The sequence below is a fragment of the Esox lucius genome, chromosome 12 (assembly GCF_011004845.1).
Source record: "Esox lucius isolate fEsoLuc1 chromosome 12, fEsoLuc1.pri, whole genome shotgun sequence".
Classification (NCBI taxonomy): Eukaryota; Metazoa; Chordata; class Actinopteri; order Esociformes; family Esocidae; genus Esox; species Esox lucius.
In genome coordinates this window covers 4,725,877-4,751,970 of record NC_047580.1, presented here as the reverse complement: position 1 = coordinate 4,751,970, position 26,094 = coordinate 4,725,877, and the positions used below count along the sequence as shown (strand labels likewise).

At 46.9% G+C, this 26,094-nt stretch overlaps 2 protein-coding genes across 4 annotated transcripts in view; one reads left to right on the top strand and one right to left on the bottom strand.

Annotated features, from left to right (window-relative positions):
• Positions 1–960: 960 nt before the first annotated feature.
• LOC105025260 lies at positions 961–2,556 on the top strand. Its single transcript, XM_010895827.5, has 3 exons — positions 961–1,426; positions 1,542–1,600; positions 1,774–2,556. The coding sequence occupies exons 1-3, from the start codon at positions 1,024–1,026 to the stop codon at positions 2,305–2,307; spliced, it is 996 nt and encodes a 331-aa protein (XP_010894129.1). The 5' UTR covers positions 961–1,023; the 3' UTR covers positions 2,308–2,556.
• A 77-nt stretch (positions 2,557–2,633) lies between these two features.
• Positions 2,634–26,094, bottom strand: part of celsr3 (cadherin, EGF LAG seven-pass G-type receptor 3) — a 52,957-nt gene continuing 29,496 nt past the window's right edge. For all 3 annotated transcript variants that reach the window (XM_020051707.2, XM_010895828.3, XM_020051708.2), the window contains 27 exons: positions 23,881–24,006; positions 23,583–23,752; positions 23,241–23,426; positions 20,088–20,198; positions 19,795–19,963; positions 18,411–18,552; positions 17,619–17,739; positions 15,907–16,090; positions 15,615–15,716; positions 14,886–14,980; positions 14,580–14,789; positions 14,102–14,285; positions 12,982–13,131; positions 12,708–12,894; positions 12,437–12,604; positions 10,655–10,988; positions 10,010–10,184; positions 9,771–9,883; positions 9,602–9,681; positions 9,014–9,140; positions 8,771–8,890; positions 8,352–8,449; positions 7,793–7,884; positions 6,916–7,089; positions 6,429–6,626; positions 4,714–5,671; positions 2,634–4,523 (listed from right to left, as the gene is read on the bottom strand). In XM_020051707.2, coding sequence (XP_019907266.2) covers positions 4,496–4,523; positions 4,714–5,671; positions 6,429–6,626; positions 6,916–7,089; positions 7,793–7,884; positions 8,352–8,449; positions 8,771–8,890; positions 9,014–9,140; positions 9,602–9,681; positions 9,771–9,883; positions 10,010–10,184; positions 10,655–10,988; positions 12,437–12,604; positions 12,708–12,894; positions 12,982–13,131; positions 14,102–14,285; positions 14,580–14,789; positions 14,886–14,980; positions 15,615–15,716; positions 15,907–16,090; positions 17,619–17,739; positions 18,411–18,552; positions 19,795–19,963; positions 20,088–20,198; positions 23,241–23,426; positions 23,583–23,752; positions 23,881–24,006 — 4,802 coding nt within the window. In that variant the 3' untranslated portion in view covers positions 2,634–4,495. The remainder of the gene's footprint in view (positions 4,524–4,713; positions 5,672–6,428; positions 6,627–6,915; positions 7,090–7,792; positions 7,885–8,351; positions 8,450–8,770; positions 8,891–9,013; positions 9,141–9,601; positions 9,682–9,770; positions 9,884–10,009; positions 10,185–10,654; positions 10,989–12,436; positions 12,605–12,707; positions 12,895–12,981; positions 13,132–14,101; positions 14,286–14,579; positions 14,790–14,885; positions 14,981–15,614; positions 15,717–15,906; positions 16,091–17,618; positions 17,740–18,410; positions 18,553–19,794; positions 19,964–20,087; positions 20,199–23,240; positions 23,427–23,582; positions 23,753–23,880; positions 24,007–26,094) is intronic.

The following is a 26,094-nucleotide window of genomic DNA, read 5'->3' as shown; positions in this document are numbered from 1 at the left end:
CCAAAGCTATTTGCGTCAATAACGCAGATTTGTTGTTTAAATTTCGCATCCGGCCGCGCAAACGTGAGGGGTAGTGGCATCCAAGACAAAGTGCTTGTCCGGCAGTTTGTTTTGATCCACGGTAAATCAGCTGTTTTATTGTCTCAGTGGGTGCAGGTGAGTACAGTGTTAATGTGTTTTCAACTGATAGACATATAACATGTACATCAAAATACGTTTGTTTTAATGGGGAATCCCAGGTGTATTAGCTAGCTTGACAGTAATGCTAGCCATTTAGCTAACGTGCCTTAAGAATGTAGTGTAAGTGTAAAAAACGAGACATTCGCTAGCTAGCTAGGTGAATGTAACCTTTGGGAATAATGGCCGGCTTGCCTAAAAATGTAAAAATTGATGTAGGATATTCATATTAATGTAATTCTGATGTCTGTCTTTCCCTCTATTCCAACCCAGGAGAAAAGTCAATCAATCAATCAATCAATCAAATGTATTTATAAAGCCCTTTTTACAACAGCAGTTGTCACAAAGTGCTTTACAGAGACACCCGGCCTTAAAACCCAAGGAGCAAACAACAGTAGTGTTGAATTTCACAAAAGTGTGTTTTGGGGAAGATTAAGAATCATTCAAGCACTGTTTATGCTCTTATTTGACTTCATAGCTGACACCCACCTTTTACTGTTACTAGCTGTAAACACTGACCACCAGCTGGTTATCCCAGGAAAGATGATTGCAGTACCATTCATGGCAATGACAAGTCCATCAAATAAATACATGAATCTAGAGAACAAATCTAGATGATCTCTGAAAGAACATCAAGTTGGACTAAACCGTGCAGCGAAACCTTGTTTCCCAATCAACTCGATGCACGAAGAACCACACCAAGACATAAGACCTCAAAACTCAAGTTCCTACGGCATGTAGGTGGGAAGAGAGCGACCTCAGGGGTCAAACTGTGACTCCCCCCCCCCCCCCCCCCCCTCCTTAATAGACCCTCTAACAACCCGGTAGCTCTTGCCATTAACAGCCATGTCGTACCGCACGCCCAACTTCACCGTGCAGCAGAAACTCTACTTCCTGCAGAGGATCCAGGGCGTAGTTCACACCGTCCAGGACTTCAGGAAGGACACCAACACCACGGTGCACCGCAACGCCGTTTGGACCGAGGTGGTGAAAGCCTTCAACGCCGCCTTTCCCGACCGCCCCCCCAGCTCCGTGGGCACCATGAAGACCCTGTGGAAGAGGCTGAAGGTGGAGAGCCGCCAGGCGTTGCACCGGCGCCAGGAGCAGCTAGTTGCCGGCCTGCCCGTCACAGCCCTGACCGAGGTCCAGCGGGAGATCACAGCCATGGTGCCCAACCTCATCTCCAACCAGGATGACGCGGATGGAGAGGCGGGCGAGAACAGCATCCGGCCTGGCTCCCCAAATGCAGGTAAGGCCACTTGGTTGAGACGACCTGGTCTGTATGGAGCTCTCCCATTTGTGGAACGTCTGCCCGACTGCGGTGCCTGAGTTAAGAACATTGGTGTCTCTGTCTCCTTCTCCAGTGACTGGTGCAACAGGGACCAGCGGGAGTGAGCAGGAGGACGCAGAGAACAGTTATGAGGTAACATCTAAAAGGCTGGAGCACGTATGCAGAGACAATCCTCTACTGCGTGGGGATGTTCTAAGGACATGTCGACACAAATGAATGTGAAATGAATATGCATCTGTAGGGAGGACAGAGCACTTGGCAGTATGGTTAACATGAAGTCTAACCCGGTTGAATTTGTTCTCCAGGAGTGCGACAGTAAAGACCAGTTGGCCATGAGCATCGGCATCGCCTCCTTCACCGCACTAACAGGATGTGGACGCCTCGGAAGCCCCACCTTCACCAGCCAACCCAACGCCTCCACCCTCACCCACAGTGGAACGTCTCGGGCTGCAGGGTCTCCGACATGCCCCCCTCTGCACATCCCCTCGTCCTCCAGCCTGCTTACCTCTCGCCCTGTGAACTTTGACCTGCCCTACACTCCCCAGGCAGCCCCACAACCCTTCACCTCTCTGGCGGCGCCAGGGCACGGGGCTGAAGAACCACGGTACGGGCCACGCATGCAGGAGCTGTCGGAGCTGGAACATGAGCAGAGGATGAGGGTTCTTCAGATGGAGCAGCAGGTGCTTCAACATAAGCGGAAGGCAGTGAAACAGAAAGAGAGAGCGTACAGGCTAAAAAAGAGATATTACCAGGCTAAGCTCAAAAAGATGGGGGAAGAGATACAACCATCCTCCAGCAGCGAGGGCACAGAGGACGATGATTACAATCAAATCATTTGATTCTTTTTAGTGCTTTTTAACCTTTAGTGCTCTTACTTTTTTATGGAGATTCATTTTTCCTTCAGTTTTTGACAGTAAGCTATTTGTGAAAACCTGAATGAAATGGTAATGTCCTTGTTTTTGGTATTTTTATTCATGGTTGCTCAGAATCTATGGGCTTCTGATGTAATTGGTTGGTAGACCTCTCTTAATGTGAAAAGACACCTGCCAAATAAACACATGAGTAAGAGGAAAGCCTCTGGAAACAAACTGTCAACTGGTCTCTGCTAACACTTAATGTTGTTTTCACTTGGGGATGTCAGTCACAGAAAATATGAATCAAAACACATCGTGTTAGGAATAGTTCTTTTTTTTAATGTCCAACATTTCTCTTAGTATGGTTTCTGTAGTAACTGAGGAGGAGCTGTTTGAAATTCCCCCATGCCGGGATGTCACATACCCCAGAATAAACCAACAAACGGAGACAGTTCCCCATCCCTCTCCCCCTCCTTCAACACACTTGAATATCTTCCCTTCTCACTCTCCCCTCACACACTTTGTAAATCAATGTATTTAGTCACAGTGGGAGAGTCAGGCCATAGGAAACTTTAAACTTGTAAAAAATAATAATACATTTTAACAAATACTGCTCCATACTTGCTTTTAAATAACATCCTCTCGCATAAAATGATAAAGGAATATGATAAATAGTAATAAATAAAATAAATCTTATGTCTGTACAAGTTAAAGGTACTGCAATAATAAATCATGTAAAAAAAGAACTGTCCAGTAGCAAAAGAACTGGAGCAGTTGAACATAGCTAGAATATACTGGGATGGACATAGGGGACCCAGGAGAGATTTTTGGCAATAATACTGTCACATTTATATTCACTTACCACAACCCAAGGACATGAACAGATATTACAGCAGGTTGTTGAAAACAGATTTGGAAACTAGCGGTGTGAAAAACTATTTCCATCTCTTCTGTCGAATAATGAGCAACAGCGCTCCCATTTGCTGCTGCGGTCTTCACACATTTCTCCTTTTGACCCATTTTTTTTCCTTTCTCTTATCTGGTACTGTTTGTTCTCTCCTTTATGGTCCTGGAACAAACAATGTTCCGGGTGACTCAACACCCAGTTCTCTTCCTGTCTGATCTGCCTTGTTCTCAGAGCCTATATTTAATACCACTTTAGGGCTTTTAGTGGAAACATAAAGATGGTCTCTATCTTTTCATACCCCCTCAACCCCTGGGATACCTGCCCCTTTTTTGTTACACTAGAATAGGTCAAATATCCTCAGGCAGAGAAATCATTACTGTCTGTTATCATGCTTTTACCTGATATGTTTTGTTTGTGATATAATGTAGCCCAGAGAGAGGTATCTGATGCTGTGGAATAGATGACCAACATTCAAATGCAGTGGGTCTTTTGTTGGATTCACAGAACGCCTCCATCTAAACAGTATCGAGACCAACTAAAAAATGAAGACATCATCAATTGTCATAGTATTTACGCTTTTCTTCATGTTCACAATCATTTGTTCCATCAAAACCCTCTTTCCTAGAACTTCTTATTTACAATCATCCACCCAACACCTTTCTCATCCGATCACGTCTCAGATCTCATCCAGTCAACATTAACTGACACTGGTCCCTAATTTTACACATATAGTTGATGGGTTTGAGGAAAGGTTTCGGGATAATAGTAGTGGAATTTGGGATTGATTTAGGGCTATCACCCCTAGCAACAGACTCCATTCACTACTCGCTCACAACCTCACATGGACACAATCTTCAAAAACATCACAAGAGATTTCTTTCCTTCATCTCTGATGAAAAAGATACAAAATGTATAAAAATGTTATTTACAGGTACATCATTTTCTTAGCGGAACGATTCTGATCTTTGTGTTCATATCTAAATCTGAGGCTTGATGTTTGTTTAACAGTAGTGATTGACGTTGCCACCGTTCTGTTTCAATCATGTAGCCCTCCTCCTCATACCGGATCTTGTTCGAAAGTTCTCAACGACAGAGCTAACCCAGCACCTCCAAACTACATCTCCCTGTCTCTTCAAGACGTATAGATCCTCCGGTATCCCAGAGTGCTTCAGCAGTCCAGCGGGTCCTTGATCTCTACCCTGTCCCCGTGCAGTCCTTGGTAACCCTGATAGAGACAGAATGCATTGTGGGATACGGAGGGTGTCATCAAGACTGTCCTTCACTTCTGTTGACTCTGTGAAGTGACAACAGACCACAATCAGTTTCAAGCAAAAAAACTTTCCAGTGCTACTATTTAAATATCCTAACATTCAGGCTAAGACACATTTCTGACACACATCACAACGCCTTGAGTAGCGGCCTGTGTGAGTAAAGAGATAGAAAGAGTGCCGAGCATGAACATGGTAGATGATGGTGAGACTTACTCAGAGTCTGGGGACACCTCCGAGATGCTGTGGGAGGTAGCAGAGTGGGGCGGGGAGGGGGAGGGTCCCTGTGCAGAGTTGGGGGCCGGGGGGGTGAGCACGGAGGAGCTGAAGGAGGCCAAGATAGAGGACAGGATGTCCAGGTGCTCGCTGGATGGGTGGCGGCTGGGAGGGGCGCCGGGGGCAGGGAGAGGGTACCTACACAGGGGCGCGGAGTCCAGGCGGCCTCGGCGGGGGAGGGAGGTCTCTGTGGGTTCCTCGCTGATGGGGGGCGGAGGGGACGAGGGTGCAGGCTGGTCGGGGTGTGAGGGCTGGCGCGGCGGCAGGGTTCGAAGCCACTCCCTGCAGGGCTGGGTCTGGGCCAACCCAGTGCCCCCATTGGCCTCCAGCTGCTCGCGGAACCGGCTGCTCATCAGAGCCCCTCCCAGGTGTTCGCGGGAAGAGGACTGGCGCCGCGTCAGGGTGTTGAGCTGGGAGCGCGACCCGCCCAGGCTGAGCTCCGTGCCACCATTCCCGCTCAGGTCCTCCCTGGAGGCGTGGGCACTGTGTTGCAGCATGTCCAGCCTGTCTCTGGAGCTGCTCAGGTTCTCCCTGGAGGCCCTGTCCAGGCCCGGCTCGCGGCGACGGGGCAGGAGGTCCAGGTTATCCCGGGAGCCCTGGCGGTCCAGGCGGTTCTGGGATCCTCCGCCAGCCTGGCGGCCCAGGGGGTCTCTGGAGAGCTGGCGGCGGGCTAGGGAGTCCAGGTGCTCCCTGGAGGAGTAGCGGGAGGCTGGCTGCGACAATGAGCCTGTGCCAGACAGGGAGCCTGTCCCAGAGTACATGCGGCCATAGGAGGCTGCCGGGACGCCCCTGTGGCCCAGGGTGGAGGTGCGGTACCAGGAGAGCTCACTGGGGGCCCGGTTCATGGTGGAGAGACCCTGCAGGGCCGGGGGACAGCCAAGTCTGTTCTTCAAGATGCCTGACAAACCGTGGAGAGATGAAAAGGCTTAATGTATGTATGTTATATGTACAGTATTCTGGTAATAAATGGTTAATAACGATTTTGTATTTTGGTGATGTATGGTTAATAATTAATATGTATTTGGATAATAAATGTTTGTAATGTGTATTTATTTTGGTGATGAATGACGTCAATCGCTGAAAACCACGTAACAAAGAGCTGCGTCCACGGGCAAGGTCACAGAGTTTGTGACTCACCCGTGATGCGAGTTGGGCTGTGTTGTGTTTAACTCACCCGTGATGCGAGTTGGGCTGTGTTGTGTTTAACTCACCCGTGATTCGAGTTGGGCTGTGTTGTGTTTAACTCACCCGTGATGCGAGTTGGGCTGTGTTGTGTTTAACTCACCCGTGATGCGAGTTGGGCTGTGTTGTGTTTAACTCACCCGTGATGCGAGTTGGGCTGTGTTGTGTTTAACTCACCCGTGATGCGAGTTGGGCTGTGTTGTGTTTAACTCACCCGTGATGCGAGTTGGGCTGTGTTGTGTTTAACTCACCCGTGATGCGAGTTGGGCTGTGTTGTGTTTAACTCACCCGTGATGCGAGTTGGGCTGTGTTGTGTTTAACTCACCCGTGATGCGAGTTGGGCTGTGTTGTGTTTAACTCACCCGTGATTCGAGTTGGGCTGTGTTGTGTTTAACTCACCCGTGATGCGAGTTGGGCTGTGTTGTGTTTAACTCACCCGTGATGCGAGTTGGGCTGTGTTGTGTTTAACTCACCTTTGCGGTGGCGGTTGGGCTGTCCTGTCAGGCCGTTCTCGTCCCCACTGGTGAGTGCTGCGTCGGCCTGGTTGTTGTTGGCAGCGTCCTTGCTATAGTCGGCCCCTAGGCGGCGCTCTGAGCCCCACTTCTGCAGGGAGTGGACCTCGCACTCCTCCAGTGCTGGCCAGTAGGAGAGTAGGTCATTGCCATCCAAGTCTGACACACAAAGACGGACATTAGCCATTGGCTAACAATTCCAAATAACCTACCACAGTATCCAATATGAGGGTGTTTTCTTAAAAGGACATACTTCAAAATGCATAATGATTTTATTTGATTAATATTTCTTTGTGTCTATAATTTTCAGAACATATTTGCATATTGCTATGGCATCAATATTTATCACATACCATATAAATACATAATGTATAAAACGCATTGATTTGTGTCTGACATTTTCCTTTTGACATTTTCAGATTGACATTATCTGACATTTTCTGTATACCTTTGGTGCCATTGTCGGCGGGCTCTGTGAGTAGCCGCTCGCTGTGATTGGTTCGTTTGAAGCGTCGCTGTATGCGTCCACGGAGACGAACGTTGTCCTCACTCTCGGAGGAGGGGATGGATAGACTACGCTCCTCTTCCAGAGAGAGGTCAGAGTCAGAGTCTGAATCCTCACCTGAGAGAGGAATAACACAAATGTTTCCCATGCCAAAAAATGGTCTTTACCTCTCAACTGGATTGAAAGAGAGACACTAAAGGGGCAGATATTTGTACATTAGCGGCAGTGCCGGCTCTAGCCTTTTGGGGGACCTAAGTTCCCTAGCGGTTGGGGGCCCTAATCGACCGCTCATAAATGTGCAAAAAATAAATACATATTATAGCATGGAAAAGTGAATTTTTCCGGTAATTCATTTCAAAAAGTGACACCTTCATATTCTAGATTTATTAAACAAAGTTAAATATTACAAGCCTTTTTTGTTTCAATCTTGACTACGGCTTACAGCTCATGGAAATCAAAAATCCATTAATTCAAAATATTAGAATAAAAATTTACAATACAGAAATGTAAGCCGTAATCATCAAGATTGAAACAAAAAAGGCTTTAAATGTTTCACTTTGTTTAATGAATCTAGAATATATAAAAGGTGTCACTTTTTAATTTCAATAAAACACTTTTTTATCCACGATATTCAACATTTTTTAAGATGCACCTGTATGTCGCTTCAGCCTAGAACCGGCCCTGGTTAGTGGTCATTTTATTGTTTACAAGGTTATTACCCTAGGTGAGCTTTTATTAATGTTAATTTCCAATCCCCAGGGGGCCTTACGTGGCTGTGTGAGTGCATGGGAGTGTGTGGTGTGTGTGTGTGAGTGAATACCTCCATCTCTGTGAAACATGGCCACGTCCAGGTCTGTGGCTCCAGTGTGTCCCAGATTGTGTTCCATGGTCTGGCGGGCCAGCAGGTTTTCCCTGTGGAGTGCAGGTGATCACCATAACATTTACATATGATATCACAGACAGTACTGACTAACATCAGATTAAGGCAGAACTACATTATCCTGGTAACTAATCCATAACTCTTTCAAACCTCACTTTAAGATTAACTACATTATCTCAATATCTACTCTATACCTCTGTCAAACTTCTCATGAAGGTTTATCTATGTTATTTTAGTAACGACTCTATACCTCTATCAAACCTCACATGAATGTTTATCTATGTTATTTTAGTAATTAATCTATACTTCTGTCTAACCTCACATACAAATCAATGCACTCTACACACCATACATTATATAAAATAAAACAGTACCAGTACACAAGTAGAGCTGGACAAAAGAGCATGGTTGATGGAGAATCTACATTGAAATTGCTTCCTAGCTCATGATGGATTGTGAGCGGTGTCCTAGCCCCACATATCTCAGATGACCTACTGACCTAGCACTGCTGACAGAGGAGATGGTGGAGGCTCCAAGGGTGATGCGGTGCAGTCCGCTCTGTTCCAGCAATGACGCATTGTTGTAGGGGTTCTGACCCTGTATACACACACACACACACACCAATAGATAGGCATCCAGGAGCGCACATCAACATTTCATGTCAAACCGTGTGACATCAAGTCTGAATTAGCCAGAGCAAGAATCCCAGATGAGTCAGTGGTAGGTAGCAAATGGGAAGAAAGTGGGCTAAGCGCAGTGCATTGTGGAATGTGGGTCATGAGCCCTGAGGGGGATGTTAAGGCGGGCCGGGTGTGCTGTGGTGTACGGGGAGGTGGGGGGTGCTGGAACGGACCCAGGCGATGCATGTGGCAGGACTGGTGCTGTGTGTGCGCTGTGGTGGACGCATGCGACACTCACAGGGATCTGTGGGGCTCTGGGTACGTCCTCGTTGGGGCTCTTCTTTCCAAGACACGTCAACTTCCAGACCTCCTGCACTTCAGAGTTCAGCACTGTGAACACCAGCAACACTACCAGACCCTGGGGAGAGAATACACACACACAGAGCACTCAGCAAGACCTTAAAATCACTCACACAGTCTAATTACACACACACACACACACACACACACACACACACACACACACACACAGGGTCCATACCTGCAGTAAGCACAGTACTATGAAGATATAGTGGAAGGCTAGGATGCTGTTGTTGACAGCCATAAGGCCAAATAACCAGGAGGAAGAGGCCAGGAGAAGGAGGAGGAAGGCACTGCGGATGGTGGCACTGGATGGAACCAAGGAACCGGAAAACAGCAGAGGAGAGAAACAGAGTTTTAAAAGGAGGTATGTCGAATTTAGAAAAACTTTGTTGTCCACATAGTACGAAAATGTGTGGTTGGCTTCACTGCACAAAAATCTAATTATCTTTTGTCAGAGTATATATAGTGTATTTATAAGCGATGAGGCACAAGGGGGGTGTGGTATATAGCGGAGTGCATGGACACATAGTCAATGCCTTATTGGTATAATAAACCGGTTACCAATGCAATTAGAGCAGTAAAAAGTGATGCGATGTCATACCCGTGGTATATGGTCTCATACACAATGGCTATGAGCCAATCAGCATCAAAATTTAAAGCTCCCGGTTTCATAACACTGCGTAGACCTGTAGTGACAAACTCAACACTTAAGTCTATTCCTCGTCATCGGCTCTCTTTCATGTGGTCTGTTGAGCCTGTCACTCACATGACAGGTAGTTTCTTGGTCTCTTTCTGGGAGGGGTTGCAGGACATGCGCGCCACAATCAGAAACATCCCACCGTTCATCTGCAACAAACACAACAGGGATTCTTTGTGAACCCAGAGCGAGCTACAGTGTCGGGGCGCTAACGGACACAGTGGGACTGACACCGTACCAGGACGACAATGGCAATGGGTCCGGCGAAGCTCCAGATGAGTTTGTCGTAGATGGAGATCCAGCAGAAGTCTGGGTTCCCGTAGCCTTCAGGGTCCAGTCCCACCGCCAACCCTGAACACACAGACGGAGGCTAGGTTCAAGTACCACTGCGTGTGAGAATATGTGCGAATCTACTCTATGTTGTGTGTGGACGGGAGTGTTCACTTGCGTGCATGCATCTGTCCGTGCGCTGCCTACCTGTGATGATGGCGGGCACGCCCCAACCGATGGCGTAGTAGAACCTCATCGCGCCGTAGTTGATGTTACGCGCCTCTGTTTGCATGCGGTAAATGTGTAGCCCTTCCACGAACAGCCAGGCAAACGTGGCCATGAAGAAATAGTGCAGCAAGATGGCCACCACCGTACACATGAACTAGAGAGAGAGAAAGCTGTGAGATTCATGTAGGAACATGGTGTTCGGAAGACCTTTAGATGTCTATTCAATGTCGATTTCTTTGGGTGGGCTTGAGAGGTCTGTGCCAAGACGACGCAGCTACTGCATTCTGTTTAAAACCAATTACAATCCACGTTTTGGGATAGAGAATGTAAAAAATATGCCACATGGTATCTGTACATCCCAGCACAACGCTATAATGATCACAGAGGCACTAATGCACACCGAAAGTAATGGAAAACAGCCTTGGCACAGGTACCGCCAGACGCTCATTTTGTCCACCCACTCAAATAGAATTACCTTCCAAGCGTAAGCAGTTGGAAAACATGCTTGCTATGCTGCGCACCCACACATACTGTGCCGTTTTGGTTGGATGGACACACACCATCTACGTGAACACACATCGACTGGTGCACTTAATGACCCCCTCCACGCCCGCACACGTGTACCTGCTGTTCTGTCTGGTTGATGCCGAGCAGGAAGACAAACTCTGAGAGCAGTGTGGCTGCAGCTGTGTTGGAGTGAATGGAGCGTGTGTTGGACTTCAGGCCGCGAAGGCAGGACAGCACCAGGACGGTCACCAGCAGGGCCAGCATGGACACAGACAGGCAGCAGTAGGTGACCAGGGCCAGTGTCTCCAGGTCGCCCTCCAGCTGCTCCCTCTGGGAGCTGTCCATCAGGACACCGAAGGTGCCCAGCCTCTGACACTGGCAACGCACATGGGACACGTTCCTGTACACCACCATGCAGTCCCTCACTGTCCAGCAACCTCCCACCTCCAACCTGGACAGAATAAAAGGAAGACATTGGGCGGGGTTAAGAGAAACAGGAAGTCCAACACCTAGACTTTTAGTGTCCGAATTGTATACAAAGATCTTTTTAAGACATACTTTCCTGTGTTTGAGGGATCCAAAATCCACCTGCCACTTAAACCTTGCTGTATTGATGTTATTGTACTCTGGAGGCACTTTTGCCTGCATCATTTATTTTATTCCTTTTAACGTAACAACCTTGGAAACATTTGTCCTGTCATATTCACCCCTGATAACGGCTGAAAAGGGCTCAAATGAACAGTTTAATATTGCATCTATTACAGCATGATGTCTTGTTTGGAGATTTGTCTCTACTCTTACTTTACAAAAAAAATATAAGCTACCTTTAATTTGCTATTTGTTGTATTTTTGTGCAATTAAATGTTTTTATAATACAGTTATAATGTTTGTAAATTTGATGAGCTGAAATTAAAGCAACTTCCAAAAGTACACTCGGATTGTAGTTACAGTGGATTGCATAAGTATTTACCCTCCAAGGACTAGTCCACCACTTTGAGCGTCCCCCAGGGCAGAGTTTAATAATTTGTTATGTTGAAAATCTGTAATATCATATCCAAATTTGGATTTAGATTATTTTCATAATGAATATGGAAGAAACAGCAAAAATGTGTGAAACGATTCTCTGGTAGGTTGAGAGCAACATTAAACTATTTGGCCTGAACACAAAACAAAATGATGTGCTGCAAAGCCAAACTTGCTCATCTCCCTTAGAACACCAACTTTAGGGTTAAGCATGGGGGTGGCAACATCATGTTATGGGGATGCTTTTCATCTGCAAGGACTAAGAAATATGTCAGCATTTAAGGCCAGAGGGATGGGAAATCCTAGGGGGAACCCTACATCAGTCTTGGAGAGACCTCAGACAGTTATGGTTTACTTGCAGCAAGACAATGACCCTAAACAATGCCAAGGCTACACTGAACTGGTTAAAAAACAAGGGCTGAGTTTCTAGAATGGCCCAGTCAAAGCACAGACCTAAACCCAAGTATTGACTTGGGGGTTGAATACTATCCTGATGTGTATGTGGTGTAAGGGAGAGAATCCTAAATTTATTTGGGATTGTATACTTTAAGCCAAGCGGATTTACTTTAATATACTGCTTTTGATACAGTTGTTGAATTATGCAAGATAACGTGATAATCACTGTAATTAAATAAGACAGAGTCTTGACAGGGCAGGTGAGCACAAGTAGACCTGGGCAGAGTAATGTTCCGGTGGTTGCCGCACTGTTCCATCACTGTATTTTCATCTAAGCAAATAATGCATACCCAATGTTTGTATCATTTTTAAGATGTCTTGATGTATGGTTTGTTTCATTTTTAAGATGTCTTGATGTATGGTTTGTTTCATTTTTAAGACGTCTTGTGATGACTGTTGTTAATGTGAAGCTCCACTCACGGACTACTGTGGTTCCACTGGACACACAGTGGCTTGCTACGGTTGGTGGTCTTCAGCAGGCGGAACTCCAGCAGCAGGGGAGAGTCCAGTGGGCTCCCCACAAACGTCTGGTTGTTATAGACAGACACACTGACTACTGGAGAGTTCATGACCGGATGCCTAGGGAGTCTGGAGGGGAAGATGAGGGCACAGAATGATTATGACATCATTGTCCTAACATGAAGTAAGACACAGCAGGGCAGAAACCTGCAGCACAAACGTCTTGAATTACCGGACTCCTCGTCGGTCGGTATGGTATTTAGGTGGGAGTGCCGCTCCAAGGCTACGATAGATCAACATAATGACAATGGTGACAGGTGGCTCCAGCAGCGAAACAGAACTCCTGGCTGCAGCATATTCTCCTGTCTGATTGGCCAAAATATTGACGGGGGCAGGAGCTGTATTCTGTGAAGCTGCAACTGGAAGAGGCACAAGGAGTAACACAAGATGTACAGTGTGTGTGTGTTTGTGTGCGTGTGTCTGTGTATGCTTGCAGGTCTTCTTACATTGGTGTCGTTGTGGCACCAGGGCAGCAGGGGGCAGTACCACATGTGTGTGGGGGTCCCAGAGAGCCTGACCACGAAACAGAGGGCTGTGGTAGCGAGGGAAACGTCTGCGGACATGGGTGTGGTTCTCCAGACGATCCAGGTTCATAACTACACACACAAACACACACACACACCAGTCACAGTCCAGCTTTGACAACACAACAAATCTGATTACTATACGCGACGTGTTTATTTCCATTTAATCGGTGGTTCTCAAGTCTTTTAACTCAGGAGCCAAATCGAACCATTCTGCTAAATCTGCTCAACAGCACTGGTAAATACTGTGATTTTTTTATTTTTATAAAGTATGTAGAGTGCATATCAATGATTTCAGAATATTTGTTCATAAGAGGTGAACAAAACTTTAATTTGCTCTAGAAATATCAGTAGCCTAATTGTTGCTAGCAAACCATGTGACAGCTAAACAAATATTTAGCATGTTGTTGGCCTTAAGATCTGGTTTCAGACTTTTTCTGATCAAGTCCCATTCCAGAAAATGTGAAATATCTGTTGGTTTGGCTTTGAGCAAGGCATTTAACCGTATCTAAACAGACTAACTGGAGTAGCAAAGAGCCTCTGCTCTGAAAAGTCTCAAAATGAATTTAATGTAAACATTTTCAAAGCTCTCTGGAATTAAAGGGCAATTTAGAATTGGTGCAAACATGATCACTTGATCTCATGGATGATCAATCATTGCTTCAATAGCTGTCTATGAACTGTTAAATTACTCCAGCTTTACTATTGTTGTGGTTTCAAATCCAGGTTCCCCCTTTAGACCATTTGAAAACTTGATACTTTAACTTCCCTTATGCATTAATTTATATAAATATGCAAATATATTTCACCTTCTATTTGGTATTTCTATGTACATACACAATTCCTTCTATTTGCCATGCTGGGTGCAGGTCTTTCTCTCGCTTTCTCTTTCACAGGAAAGAGCCAGTCTACCGACGAGCAAGGATTAACTTCTCGACCTGGCAGATAATCCAGGAATAACCACTCGATACAGAGAGAGACCTAATTTGACCCAGTGTACTGAGCAGCAGATGAAGAGGGTAAAGAGCAGCCTGGGACGCACCAATGTTGGGGGCTACCAGAGCCACAGGGTTCAAGTAGGTGAGCTTCATGTTCTGAGCCAGGGTCTGGGCGTACTGCTCCAGGAGGTCAGCCAGCCCCCCTGCCCCTCCCTGGGCCTGGCTCTGGGCCCGCCATAAGCCTGCACTGCCTGGGCCTAGCAACGCACTGCAGCCTCGCAGAATGTTCTGGAGAGGGAGGGAGAGTTGGGCAGGGAAGTAGAGGGGGAGGAAAGGGGAGACGGAGAGACATTGAGACAGGTTGCAGAAGGAAAAACAAAAGCATGAACAGAAAAAAAAAGCAGGAGAAAGAGAGGAGTAAACAGGAGGGGAAGGGAGAAAAGAAAGAAACGCAAAGCACACAATGTTTATTGGATAGTGGGTAAAGATAGACATCACACTATACCACACACACTAAACAGGAAATACACTTCACAAACTCAACTAAAGGGCTTTACATCCTCGTTGCCTGGCAAACCTCACCTCATTGAAGTGTGCGTCCTGGGTGGCGGTCAATCCGAAGCCCGTCTGCAGACTTTCAAAGGTCAACAAGCGGGACAGTAGACGTTCGGCAATCTGGAGGTCATTGCCATAGAGACGGGGCGTGGCCTCTGTGACATCACGTAGCTGGTGGGCTAGTTTCTTCTCGATGATGGGGCTGAGCTCCGTCTCATTCCGCTCCACTGACTCTAGCTACACACACACACACACACACACACTATATCAGACACCGGTCCATCATTTGCAGTTTGAATCAGAATGAGCAGTGTTGTAGCAGAGTATTCTTGCCGCTGCGTTAAGCTCCACAAAGGGAGGGGAGGTACAGTTGTAGAGGTCAGGCTCCAACCAGCCCCTTTCCACATCACAGTGTCTGATAGCAGCACCTGGAGAAAAATCACACATTAATATACATCCTCAAGACTAAACATAGATACACACACATTTACATCCACTAATTCACATCCTATTACACCCAGGTTTTAACTTATCAAGTTTCTTCAAATATATTTATTACATTTCTTTTAATATCTCACAAGATATCCATTACCTTTCGGACATCACAAGAAATTCTAAACACAGCTTTCAAAATAATTTGTTGTTTATCTGGGTATATGTAGATCTATCTGGGTGTTTGATTGTAGATCAAAATCTTAGAGGAAGCGGCTATCATCTGGGAACAGAGACTAGCTATTGTAACACCTCTGCCCCATGCTTCTCCACCCCCCCAGGTCCGGTGTTTGGGCTCCCCGGTTTACTGGTGTAGGCAAGTACCACTGGCCTACGAATGCTGTGCCCTTGGTTTAAATGTGTCTAGCTATCTAACTCATTTAGCGATAGCGCTTGAGCTGAGAGGGCTTTACACATTGTACCTGTTGTATTTGCTACATTTTGAAGACAAGGTCTTAAGGGAGGTACAGCACAAATAAAAATGACTCTTTGTGAAACTTGGCATCTGCTTCCTATGACCACTCATCACAGCGATATGTTGAGATATGTGGAGAGTGTTGAAGGACTGACCCACAGATCCTTTAGGACAGGGCACCGCTGCTGGTAGGTTGAACTTGGTCCTTGGCCACCAGATCCCAAGGGTGATAGTCTTTGGACAGCCATCATAGATGACTGGGAGAGGGAGGGAGAAAGGAAAGAATGGGCAGCATTTAAGCATACTCACTATGAGAAGCCAAGAACCAGCTTAAAATCATTGAGTGTCATGTCAGTTCTAGAGAATAGATGTTTGGGAAAAGGGACTCAGAAAGACACAGGCGGAAGAGAGAATCACTGGAAGAGGAGAAGTATTCCTCGCTCTTACCCTGGCAGCCTGTCTGCGTGACCTCAGCAAAGGGGCTGTCGCATGTGTTGCACTGTCGACCAATCACACCAGACCGACACTGGCACTGGCCACTCTCTGCGTCACATGACCGGGAGAAGGAGCCCATTGGGTAGCAGTCACACGGAAGGCAGGAGTCACTGCCCCGCGGGCGGTAGTGGAACTCCTGACACACACACACACACACACACACACACACACACACCAACAATACCAATAAAGAGACAGCCTCATCCAAATTGACAAACAAACATGCAAATATGCAGTTATGGACATTTACAGATACACAAAGACGCATTTACATGAAATAAAAATGGTCATGCATATACATTCAGAAAACAGAGTGTCAGATGAGCATACATAAAAATACCAGCACTTATAGCGTCATCTGAATTATTAGCCCTCTTGGTAAAGATGACAAAAAAAGGATATGAAAATTTCATTAACTTGAACCTAAAATCTGAGAAATCAAACCTTCAGCCGAGAGAAATTTGATTGAAGGAAAAAAGAAATCTTAATAAAGAAATCATAATTTTTCTCCAAAGAATTAGAACATCTTAAGCTATTATAATAACTTCAACGTCACACGTTTTATGACAACAACAGCCATTTTTTGGCTCAAATTTACCAACGAGGAAAATTATTCTGGAGGCCATTTCAGCATGTCAAATCTCATAGAAAAGCAATTAACAATTTGAATAATAATACTGAGAAAATAGAACCCAAAGCAAAGAAATTGTGCTACCCAGTCAATGAGATATGCAGCCGTACTTCAAGAAGCCTTAAGATGGGGTTAGAGAGAGTGTGTGTGTGTTTGGAGGGAGGGGGTGTAATGAGGGTGCACAGATTACAACCTGAAGCTAATGATAATGCCTCATTAAAGAATGCATATTTGACAGCAGCAGCTTTGGAATAGCTCTATCAATATCACGGATTAAGGATTAAGTTCACAAGCAGGGATTAGGGGTTAGGCTGGGGATACGGCATGAGTTGATTATAGAACAATAGGTGACACTGATCTACGCTGATCATGTGTGTGCTAAGCTACGGAGGAGTAGGGATCATTGGCTTCTGTTATGAGATGACTTTATCAGCTGAGTAGTTACAGAGTGTGCTTGTGTGTGTGTGTGTCTGTGTTTGCGTGTGACTATGTGTGTGTGTGTGTCTGTGTGTGCGTGTGACTATGTGTGTGTTTAAACGTGTCTGTTTGTGTGTCTGTGATTCTGTGCGTGTTTGTGTGCGTGCGTGTCTGTGATTATGTGCGTGTGTGTGTGATTCTGTGCGTGTTTGTGTCTGTGTGTGTCTTTGTGTGTGATTCTGTGCGTTTGTGTATGTTTCTATGTGAGTGTGTGTCCGTGTGTGATTCTGTGCATGTTTGTGTGTGTGTGTGTGTGATTTTGTGCATGTTTGTGTGTGATTCTGTGAGTGTTACTGTGTCTGTGTTTGTCTGTGTGTGTGTTTGGGCGTGTGATTCTGTGCGTGTTTGTGTGTGTGTGTCTGTGATTCTGTGCATGTGTGTGTGTGTCTGTGCGTGTGTGATTCTGTGTGTGTGTGTCTGTGATTCTGTGCATGTGTGTGTGTGTCTGTGCGTGATTCTGTGCATGTTTGTGTGTGTGTGTCTGTGATTCTGTGCATGTGTGTGTGTGTCTGTGCGTGTGTGATTCTGTGTGTGTGTGTTGTGGAGGGCAGGTCACCTTGCAGCGGCACTGACCACTGGTCTTGTTGCAGTCGGGGTCAAATCCTTTTCTTACGTCACAGTGGCAGGGCCCACATGTTGGAGAACCCCACCAGCCACGCGGACACTGGTTGTCGATCCTATACACATACACACACACACACACACGCATGCACACAAGCACACACGCCCAAACACGAACGCACACACAGCCATATTAAAAGAGGTAGGTCTCTGATTTCCAATCTGTCTCCTATATAGGCCAGAGGAGATGAAAGAGAGCAGAGGAGATGAAAGGGACCTAATGCTGGGAAAGGTCTTAATGCAGGCGGGCTGACCCCAAGGTCACACTTATATACCCCGTGAGACAGAAGACTTTACTCATCCTCTCCTGGGGAAGAGGGCATATTTGAGGAAAAACAAGGACATCAAAAGCCTCTTTGACACATACACAGAACAGAGTACAGGACTACTGCTGCCTTGCTTTCTCAGCCTCATGCACAGCCTCAGATAGTTGGGGTATAGTCATCACTCACAGATATAGAATATGTTAATAATGATGTATGGTTGATGTATAGTTGATTTACAGTACAGGTATAGTTGACTTACAGTATAAGTATAGTTGACTTATAGATGATGTACAGTTGATTTATAGTTGATATATGGTATAAGTATAGTTGACTTATTGTTAATGTACAGTTGATTAATAGTTGATGTAAGGCTGATACATAGTTGATGCACAGTAAATGTATAGTTAATGTTTCGTTGATTCATAGCTGATATATGGTTGTTATATAGTTTGCTCACTGACCTGTGTTGACAGTACTGGCCGTAGTGGTTGTCTCCACAATCACAAATGTATCCATGGGAAGAGCTAGGCTTCCTGTGGCACTGGGCGTTGTTCTCACATGGATTAAGCTGGCACGCATCTGTGCAGCCTTTACCATAGAAACCTACATCACACGTACACACATGCGTACACACACACACATAGTTCTATATGCATACTATAGACAAAAATATCAAGAACATATCCCTGACAACACAAAATGTTTAAAAAGAAAACCAAGATCCATACAGACCACATATTTGATAGATGCAAATCAAAGAACTCCATAGCTTTCTAACCTGTTCCTTAAGCATATATTTAATCAGAAAACCCTTTTATAAAGAATCTCCATAAGGATGTGGATGAGTACTGTGAACCTTGTTCTATGAACAGCAAAAGTCTGTCACAAAGAGTCCCACGCCTTTTAAACAGTGTCCTTGCATTCGCGATATAAGGACATCTGCCACTATAGATTCCTACATCACAGCCGTCCCCATGGAAACTGACAAAGACAGCGATGCTGGCCTTGACTGCATACAGACACACACAATGACACTATACTCGCAGTAGCACGCTTCTGGAGAGCCTAAAAGCTTTGGCGTTGGAAAATGACGAAGGTGGGTTTGTTCTCTGATAGTGAAGTGGTATGACTCCTCCCCCAACCCTCCGACCGGCTCTGGGTTCATACAACTGCAAACTACCAGAATGATCCGCTTTTCATAACACCAAAATATCCAGCCAAACAGAAATAAAGTCAAAGACACGCACAAACTACCACATAAGCCAACTCACAGCACAACACTAACAGCAGTCTGGGCCCTGCCTCTGTGTGTGTGTCTGTACAGTGAATTGCGTGATCAGAGTTATTACAGTTCACTATTAGCTCGCTCAGCGGGCAGAACTGTGCCAATGCACTGCCGTTGGACTGGCATCCACTCAGCCGGAGATGAGAGGGAATTATTCAGAGAACTTCTGTGTGGCGTTATCAAACTTTGATTTGTCTCCCCCTCCAATGCTCAGTGGCCTGCCGATGTTCAATGCTCATTGTGCTGATGAAAGCCCTCACTGCGTTAATGAAGCACTGCAGCGCTATGCTAATAGGGAGATGTGTTTGCATTAGATGACGCTGAAGGGGAAGTCTGATCCTCTGCGTTTCCTCTCGTCGCCCGCGGCCCTCTGCACTTCCTCCTACTTTTTGCTCCTTCATCATCATCACGCCTTCTATAAAACTTTCCTCCCCTTTGTAGTCCTCTCACCTGATAGTTTTCTATAATCCCCCGCAGAGGAATTACATCAGGTTCCTTTTTACTAATGCCAAATGATTTCACATGCAGACAAACTCGCTCTCTCTCTCGTGGCATCATACCTGGTTCACAAAGACACGCGTGGCGTTCCCAGTCGTCGCTACAGAGGCTGTGCGGGGAGCAGGGCGAGGAGACACAAGGATTGCCAACGCTACAGCCCGTCTCCACTTTGACCGCTCTGGACGGACGGGGGAGGGGCGGGGCGTCCGGTCGCACTCCCAAGCGAACCCCCTGAGAACACAGACAGAATGCCTGTCGAATTGCCTCGCAGGAATACGTCCTGCTTAGAGTCCACGCTAACACATACGGGAAGAGTTGCGGGCGGTGGTTAAGATGGAGCCACGTTGAGACTTACCTGGATGCATCCCCTTATTCCATTCTGCACCTCCCCTGAACCCAGGACTCCACCCACATGGAGGTGCTTCACCTGCAGCCCGTGGATCTCATTCCCCACTATCACTGTGCCCTGAGAGGCGGAGAGGTGGAGAGAAAAGAGGTTAGACGTACAGAAAAGACACATTCATTCAACTACAAAGTAATGAGGGGGAAACGTAGGACAGTGTAAAAGGGCAGATTTTTTTATATACAGTTAGGTCCAGAAATAATTGGACAATGACGCAAGTTTTCTTATTTTGGCTGGTCATCAAAATATATTCAAGTTACAGTTAAATATTGAATATGGGCTTAAATTGCATTCTCTCAGCTTTATTTTGAGGGTATTCACATCCAAATTGGAAGAAATATTTAGGAATTACAGTACTTTAATATGTAATTGTAATATATATTAATATATTTTAAAAGGGACCAAAAGTAATTGGACAATTGACACAAAAGCTGTTTCGTGGACAGGTGTAGGCTATTCCTTTGTTATTTCTTCATCGATTAAGCAGGTAAAAAGTCTGGAGTTGATTCCAGGTGTGGCAAGCTGTTGCTGGGAACTCACAACATGCGGTCAAAGGAGTTCTCAGTGAAACAGGCCATCCTGAGGCTTCAAAAAAAATAAATCCATCAAAGAGATAGCAGGAACATTAGGAGTAGGGGGGAAAAGAACGCACTGGTGAGCTCTGCAACACAAAAAGGCCTGGACATCCAGGGAAGACATCAGAGGTGGATGATCATAGGATCCTTTCCATGGTAAAGAAAAACCCCTTCACAACATCCAGCCAAGTGAAGAACACTCTCCAGGAGGTAGGCATATCATTATCCAAGTCTACCATAAAGGGAAGACTTCACAAGAGCAAATACAAACGCCTCAAGAATAAAAAGGCCAGATTAGACTTTGCCAAAAGACATCTAATAAAGCCAGTTCTGGAACAGCATTCTAAGGACAGATGAAACTAAGATCAACCTGTACCAGAACGATGGGAAGGAAACAGTATGGAGAAGGCTTGGAATTGCTCATGATCCGATGCATACCACATCATCTGTAAGGTGGAGGCAGTGTGATGGCATGGGCATGCATGGCTTTCAATGGCACTGGGTCACTAGTGTTTATTGATGATGTGACAGAAGACAGAAGCAGCCAAATGAATTCTGAAGTATATAGGGATATATTGTCTGCTCAGATTCAGCATTCAGTTGATTGGATGGTGCTTCACTTTACTGATCGACAATGACCCAAAACATACTGCAAAGCAACCCAGGAGTTTTTTAAGGCAAAGAAGTGGAATAGCCGAGTCAATTACCTCAACCCGATCAAGCATGAATTTCACTTGCTGAAACAGAACTTAAGGCAGAAAGACCCACAAACAAACAACTGAAGACAGCTGCAATAAAGGCCTGGCAAAGCAGGGCCTGGTGATGTCCATGCGTTCCAGACTTAAAGCCGTCATTAAAGCAAAGGATTCTCAACAAAGTATTAAAAATCTACATTTTATTTATGATTGTGTTAATTTGTCCAATTATATTTGAGCCCTGAAATAAGGGGACTGTGTATGAAAATGGTTGCAATTCCAAAAATGTTTTATACAATATTTTTGTTCAAACCCTTGAATTAAAGCTGAAAGTCTGTTCTTCAATTGCATCTTGGTTGTTTCATTTCAAATCCATTCTGGTGGCACGCAGAGACAAAATAATGAAAATGTTGTCCAAATATATCCAAATATTTCCCGACCTAACTGTAAGTACGGACAAATATGTCTGCAGATTATGGTTAAACCAGAACAATGTGAAAAATATATTTTCCATGTGATCCAATGTGGGTGGATTGATTTCCTGCCTGTTGGGCCCTGTCCGGGGCCTCCCCCGGGTAGGACCACAGTGTCGCCGGACCCCCCCGTCTCAGTCCCAAGGTGTTACGCTGCTATACTATTGTGCTGGGGGATTGGGTCAGTTCTCCTTCCCCACTAAGTTCTCCTTCTCCACTATAAATCGTTGTTGATGTGAGGAATGCATTTTCAGAATTTTCCCAGTCTCCTCCCGTTTTAAATTTTAGAAGGACATGAGGTCCTGGTCCACACCTGTGGAGTACCTGGTTTGGGGGGCCCGTTGCTGTCCCTGTCCTTGTCCATCTGGTCATACTTCTGACCTAGTCTAAATTTAAATAGACTCTGGATTTAGCCCAGATATATTTATTAATTATTCCAATTGGACTTTTAATATCTCACCCGGCACAGCCTGAAGAGGACTGGTCACCCAGCCTGGGTCCTCTCTAGGTTTCTTCCTAAAATTCGGCCTTCATAGGGAGTTTTTCCTAGCCACTGAAATTCAACACTACTGTTGTTTGCTCCTTGGGGTTTAAGGACGGGTGTTTCTGTAAAAGCACTATGTGACAACTGCTGTTGTAAAAAGGGCTTCATAAATACACTTGATTGATTGATTGATTTATACATTTGGAAATACAAACATTTCTGTCTAAAGAGTTAGGTTTAGGGTAAAAGGTACTATTAGTTTTAGGGGTTAGGTTTAGATTTAGGTTAGAGTTGTTGAGGTTAAGGTTAGAGTTTCAAACTGAATCATTTATATTTATGTTCTCTTTTAGACAGCTAAATTAGGTTTATATAGAGTAGCAGCTGCAGTAGCGTAACTGCTAGTAGACCCAGGCACAGGGCCATTACATGGGTTTAGGTTCGGATGTTGGGATTAGAATGCAGAGGATTACAGGAAAAGAGGATATGATTTGCAGGGAGAAGCCTGCGCTGCAGTGGGTCACAGGTAAATAGTGGTTCTGGTCACAAACTTCAGGAGTAATTATAATCACATGATCACACCATTCAAACTACCAAACTCCTCCAAAACACACTGCTCTTAAAACGTAATTTCAACTTGTCTAGAAGTGACAGGTCAACATTCCCAATCAAAAGAGTTTCTGTTGTGCAGCGGGACATTTGGGCAGGGCATGTGCTGCTCTGTCTGTTTTAATGGGCTGGAACTGATTGACACTCTAATAAACCAACGATTGTATTGCAAGATCTGACTTCACTGTTCACCTTTAATATGTCTCTCCAGGTAAGTGTCAGCCCCAGTCACAACCCATTCAAGGCTGACATGCTAATTGTGGGATTCCCACCTGGAAGAGGCCGAAGTCAAGGCGGACCGTTGCCACGTAGTGCGTCTCCCTGCCACTGCGGACGTCTCGAAGCTCCAGCTGCAGGTCGTGCCAGCGGCCGTCGCTCACTTGCACCTGGTCCAGGCGCAGGCGCACCGGCCGTGTTGACCCCTTCGTCACCGAGAACACCAGCTGTCCGCTCACCAGCTGCCAGGACGGACACAAGGGTGAATGCACAGCGTAACCCGCCGTCTACATGGCCCGCAGGGATTATTCTAAACTGACCCGTTTACTGAGGCAACCGACGGACAAGCTAGTGTTCTGATACCAAACAGGTGAGTATTCGCATACGCGGGTACCGACCTGGAACAACAGGCTGGTGTACTGTCCGGCCTGTGCCTGGAGCAGAGTGCCATCCCTGGCTCGCGTCCTGAACACCAGGCCCAGGTACCAGGGTGTGGAGATGGTCACTTCGTTCTTCAGGTCCCACCACAGTGCGCTGTTACCCAGGAAGCGATGCGGATGGGGCATTACTGCAGGAGGAGGAGGGGGAGGGGGGGGGCGAGCTCTGTGAGGTGTGCGAGAGCGGGCGTGCGTGTGCAGAAAGGCTGTGTGACTTTGAAAAAAGCCTCGACTGGAGACGTGTCGGAGTGTTTCTCACCGTGACTGCAGTCCTTCCCTCCATATCCTATGGGGCAGTCACATGAGAAGGTCTCCCAGCTGACACGACACGTACCTCCATTCTGACACGGGTTGGATTTGCAGTAAGGCAGCTTTGCACTGCAGCCTAACATAACCAGATAGAGACAACTACAGATTAACGCATATGGTGGGAATTTGAACATGAGAACCAAAGTATGACATTTTTGTTGTTATTACCACTGCTCGATAAAAAGTTTGCAAGTGTCTTTTTTTGGTTTCTGTCATTGGTTTCTATATTATTGCAATTTACTATACTGTGACCCCTCCAAGAACTGCCACCTTAACGTGGTGGAGGGGTTTGAGTACCCGAGTGACCCTAGGAGCTATGTTGTCTGGGGCTATATGCCCCTGGTAGGGTCTCCCAAGGCAAACAGGTCTTAGGCGACGGGTCAGACTAAGAGCGGTTCAAACCCCCCTTAATGAAGAACAACATAATGAGTACCGTGACGTCGCCCGGTATGGCGCAGCCGGGGCCCCACCCTGGAGCCAGGCCCGGGGTTGGGGCTCGTATGCGAGCGCCTGGTGGCCGGGCCTTCCCCCATGGGGCCCGGCCGGGCTCAGCCCGAACGGGTGACGTGGGGCCGCCCTCCCGTGGGCTCACCACCCACAGGAGGGACCATAAGGGGCCGGTGCGAAGAGGATCGGGCGGCAGTCGAAGGCAGGGGCCTAGACAACCCGATCTCTGGACACAGAAACTAGCTCTAGGGACGTGGAATGTCACCTCGCTGGCGGGGAAGGAGCCTGAGCTAGTGCGTGAGGTTGAGAGGTTCCGATTAGAGGTAGTCGGGATCACCTCTACGCACGGCTTGGGCTCTGGAACCACACTCCTTGAGAGAGGATGGACTCTTCACCACTCTGGAGTTGCCCATGGTGAGAGGCGGCGGGCTGGTGTGGGTTTGCTTATAGCTCCCCAGCTCTGCCGCCATGTGTTGGAGTTTACCCCGGTGAACGAGAGGGTCGTTTCCCTGCGCCTACGGGTCGGGGATAGGTCTCTCACTGTTGTTTGTGCCTACGGGCCGAACGGCAGTGCAGAGTACCCGACCTTCTTGGAGTCTCTGGGAGGGGTGCTGGAAAGTGCTCCGACTGGGGACTCTATTGTTCTACTGGGGGACTTCAACGCCCACGTGGGCAACGACAGTGACACCTGGAGGGGCGTGATTGGGAGGAACGGCCCCCCTGATCTGAACCCGAGTGGTGTTCAGTTATTGGACTTCTGTGCTAGTCACAGTTTGTCCATAACGAACACCATGTTCAAGCATAAGGGTGTCCATCAGTGCACGTGGCACCAGGACACCCTAGGCCGCAGGTCGATGATCGACTTTGTTGTCGTCTCATCTGACCTGCGGCCGTATGTCTTGGACACTCGGGTGAAGAGAGGGGCGGAGCTGTCAACTGATCACCACCTGGTGGTGAGTTGGATCCGATGGCGGGGGAGAAAGCTGGACAGACTCGGCAGGCCCAAGCGAACTGTAAGGGTCTGCTGGGAACGTCTGGCCGAGTCTCCTGTCAGAGAGATCTTTAACTCCCACCTCCGGCAGAGCTTCGACTGGATCCCGAGGGAGGTTGGAGATATTGAGTCCGAGTGGACCATGTTCTCCACCGCCATTGTCGAAGCGGCCGCTCGGAGCTGTGGCCGTAAGGTCTCCGGTGCCTGTCGAGGCGGCAATCCCCGAACCCGGTGGTGGACACCGGAAGTAAGGGATGCCGTCAAGCTGAAGAAGGAGTCCTATCAGGCCTGGTTGGCTTGTGGGACTCCTGACGCAGCTGACGGGTACCGACAGGCCAAGCGGGCTGCAGCCCGGGTGGTTGTGGAGGCAAAAACTCGGGCCTGGGAGGAGTTCGGTGAGGCCATGGAGAAGGACTATCGGCTGGCCTCGAAGAGATTCTGGCAAACCATCCGGCGCCTCAGGAGAGGGAAACAGTGCCCTACCAACGCTGTTTACAGTAGAGGTGGGCAGCTGTTGACCTCAACTGAGGATGTCGTCGGGCGGTGGAAGGAATACTTCGAGGATCTCCTCAATCCCGCTGTCACTTCTTCCATTGAGGAAGCAGAGGATGAGGGCTCAGAGGTGGACTCGTCCATCACCCGGGCTGAAGTCACTGAGGTGGTCAAGAAACTCCTCGGTGGCAAGGCACCGGGGGTGGATGAGATCCGCCCTGAGTACCTCAAGTC